Below are 3,568 nucleotides of genomic sequence, written 5' to 3' on the forward strand. Positions count from 1 at the left end.
AGTGCTGGGATTAAAGGCATGCGCCACCACGCCCGGAAACATGGCTCTTTATAGAGGGATACTTTAGCCAGGTCATAGCATCAGAGTGAGTTGATGAAGAAATAAATATGGGGAGGAATTTTAAAGTGAAGAAACTACATTTTAGCTTTCTATAAGACCGAAGTTACAGATTTGCAACCAGAATGTGTGAGAAGACTCACAGTGGCATTCTGCTTCTTTCTGAGGAGATCTGATTTGGCCCTAAAGTCTGGGGGCAAAACAGATATGTTTCTAGCTGAGTTAAAGGATCACAATAGTACTTTAGAGAAGTGTGTGGAGGATGAATTGCAGACCAGCGCAAGGGTCCAGTGAGACTCCTGTAGTCCTAGGACTGGCTGAAAGATGGTGGACTGGCTTACTGCGGACGGCAAGCAGGAGATGGGTTAGATAGAGGTCAGCTGGAGGAGCGTTGAGATTATTCTTAGATTTCCAGTTCAAACAACTGAATAAAACTGTGAAGCTTTTAAACAGGCTAGGGTTGGAAACATTACACTCAGATTTATATTTTAAATTTAAAAGTTCTTTTTAGGATTGGCAGAAATGACCATTGGTCTCCTCTCTAGAATTTACACTTTATGAAAAGCAAACTAAAATAAAAGAGTCTGGGTGGTAGAGGCAGGCCTGTAGAGAGCAAGGACTTCCCAGAGTCTTCTCTTGTCTCGAGAAGGTATGACCCCAGCGCTTGCATGTGCTAGCTCTCTCTCTCTCTCTCTCTTGCACACACACACACACACACACACACACACACACACACACAGAGCAAATGAAAAGAACCCTGTTAGCAATTTAACTACAGTGCCTGTGTAAACTTGGTAGGGGCTATAAATAACCTGTTAGAGCTCTAGGTTTCTCTTGACCTGAACTTCCTTTGATTCTTTAACCCTGTAGAGTAGACAACAAGCTCCAAGCTCTAGACACACAGTTCAAAGAACTGGACATCACCAAGGATAATCTGACGCTTCGATTTGAACACCATAGCAAGACTTTGGCAAGCCAAGCAGCCCAGGATGAGATATGGACAGCAGCTCTGGCCCTTGGGTGAGCAGTGGTTAAGAAATCCTGGCTTTTGTGGCTTTGTGAGAGCTTTTAGTGGCTATTCCAAAAACCAAGCTTGGCAAGATCCCTACAGGTGTCGCTTGGGCTCAGTTCCTCCACGCAGAAGGCATTAGTCTGAGCACCTGTTTACCTGCCAGGCACTGCAGCACACACCTTGTGGGTCTCTTACCTGCTGTCTTACTGATGGGAAGTGAGTAAATTAGTTCCTTCTCAATGCACAGCTCCCCCTATGGGCGGCCTGGGAACTTGGCTGTGCAGTTTGGTGCAGGTCATACTTCTGAAATTTGCAGCTTCTTTTTCTAGAGGGTTTACATTGCACCAACCTAATCAAATGCAGCTTTTGTTTGTGCATAAAATGTTCCATTTAAGGAGCTTTGCCCGTTTTTCATAGGTTCACCTCAATGGAACTGAATATTTTATACAGCTATGTCATCGAGGTCCTTATTTGCTTGCACACTCGAATGCTTCAGAAACTCCCAAACCTGGTGAGAAGTCTCCCGACCTTAGCCTCTGTCCTTAGAAGAAAAGCCAAGAACAAGCATGTTAGGCTTGTGTGGGAGTCTGTCCTGCAGGAGTACGGGCTGCAGGAGAGGGATGTCTCAGCACTCTGTACCTTCTTCATTGTACATGGCAACAAAGGAGAGCACTATGCTGCCAATGTAAGACGGATGTACATCAAAGATGTTTCCTTCATGATCACCAACATGGTAAAGAACCAGGCTCTACAGGATGGATTGCTTAGAGCTGTTCAGATCATTGAGAATGGGAAAGCAGCACAGGACCCTGAAAACTCAAGGGCACCCCTAAAAGACTTGATGCCCCCAGTTAAAGACTAACCTGTTACCTTTGACCACTCTCGGTCATTTGTATTTTTTTTTTTTCTGAGACAGGGATTCTCTGTATAGCCCTGGCTGTCCTGGAACTCTGTAGACCAGGCTGGCCTCGAACTCAGAAATCCACCTGCCTCTGCCTCCCAAATGCTGGGATTAAAGGTGGGCGCCACCACTGCCCGGCGGTCATTTGTATTTTAAAAACCAAAAAAAATGCATAATTTAATTTTATAGGCTTATTTTATAGCAAAAGTGGAAGGAACATTAAAGAAATTATGACAAATGGATACAATGAACATTGTGTGTGTAGCCATATTTGAAAAAGAAGCAAATTTTTTATGATGAAGTAGAATTTGGGGTGTAGCCCAGAGTACTTTTTTTTTGTATGTATGAGGCCCTGAGTTCAATCCCTGATACCACCAAATACATAATAAAGAAATTTATATGAAATTATTACTCAGATTTGGTGTTTTATTTATAATGTTATATACAAAAAAGGGGCAAAACCAATTTTATACACACACACACAATTTTTTGTTCAGTATATAGTTTCTCTGTGTCTTGGAACACATTATGTAGCCTCAGCTGGCTTTAAACCTGGATATTGCCTGCCTCTGCTTCCCAAGTGCTGGGATAGCCATGGCTGCCCAGCATACCTATAATATCTTCAAAGGATACTGTGTATAAGTTTAGATATATCCACTTCTGCAGTGATACTTAAGTGATGTGGGTTGTTTTTTGGGGGGCAGGGTGGAGGACTAAGAATCTAAGAGTCAAAGGGAAAGAAATTGTTCTCACCGGCTAGTGGAACTTCTCCTCTAGACAGGACATGACATCATTGTCTCCAATCAGAGAAGCTGTGATCAGCCACAGCACAGGGTCATGAGATCAGTCCTACTGCCATTTCCTCGTTGATGGAAAAGGGAACTCCCCTGAGTTTCCAGACATAGGCTGTACATGATCTTGCTCCAGCCATACCTAATCTTCAGGGATGCTAGACTATACAGGAGGTGGGCAGTTGATTGAGGTTCAGAATGGAGTGATGCAGCTTTGGGGGGTCATCCCCACACGGAGGTGGGGATTTTAGATGGTTTGCCTTCGCGTCATCCATGCTGTTGTAAGTAACCTACACTCATGCTCCTGTAAGACCAATGAACTCATTGGTTCACCACGCTGGACTTGGTTGGAATCTCTTCTTTGGTCTGTCTTTGCTCTGTCTAGGTGAAACAGACATTTCTTTATATTTCCTTAGGAAGAATCAGACTGCTTGCTCAATTTGAACATTTTGAATTTTGAATGCCTTTTGAAGGGCAATTTATCAATTGAAAGCATGATATATAGGGGTGGAGAGATGACTCAGTGGCTGAGAGCATGTATAGTTCTTCCAGAGGACCAGAGTTCCACTCCCAGCACCTATGTCAGTGTCTCAGCCACAGCTCCAGGACAGTCTTGCTACTTTCTGCCAAGCTTGTGGGCCTTAAGTCTTTAGAAAGGAAGCTGAAGACCTCAGTGGACTGTGACACAGAAAGAAGTATAAATGTCAAGTTGTCACAAGTCTGAGGAACAGAAACCATAACCAAGGCAACTCTTTTTTTTTTCTTTTTCTCTCTCTCTTTTTTTTTTTTTTTTTTTTTTTTTTTTTT

At 43.2% G+C, this 3,568-nt stretch overlaps 1 protein-coding gene across 1 annotated transcript in view; it reads left to right on the top strand.

Moving 5' to 3' along the window:
- The window catches only part of Smco1 (single-pass membrane protein with coiled-coil domains 1), a 3,132-nt gene extending 1,009 nt beyond the window's left edge, over window positions 1-2,123 (top strand). Inside the window, exons 2-3 of the mRNA XM_021184354.2 lie at window positions 928-1,077; window positions 1,487-2,123. Of these exons, the coding sequence (XP_021040013.1) occupies window positions 928-1,077; window positions 1,487-1,931 (595 nt within the window). The 3' untranslated portion in view covers window positions 1,932-2,123. The remainder of the gene's footprint in view (window positions 1-927; window positions 1,078-1,486) is intronic.
- Window positions 2,124-3,568: the final 1,445 nt, after the last annotated feature.

Source organism: Mus caroli, chromosome 16 (genome assembly GCF_900094665.2).
Source record: "Mus caroli chromosome 16, CAROLI_EIJ_v1.1, whole genome shotgun sequence".
Lineage (NCBI taxonomy): Eukaryota > Metazoa > Chordata > Mammalia > Rodentia > Muridae > Mus > Mus caroli.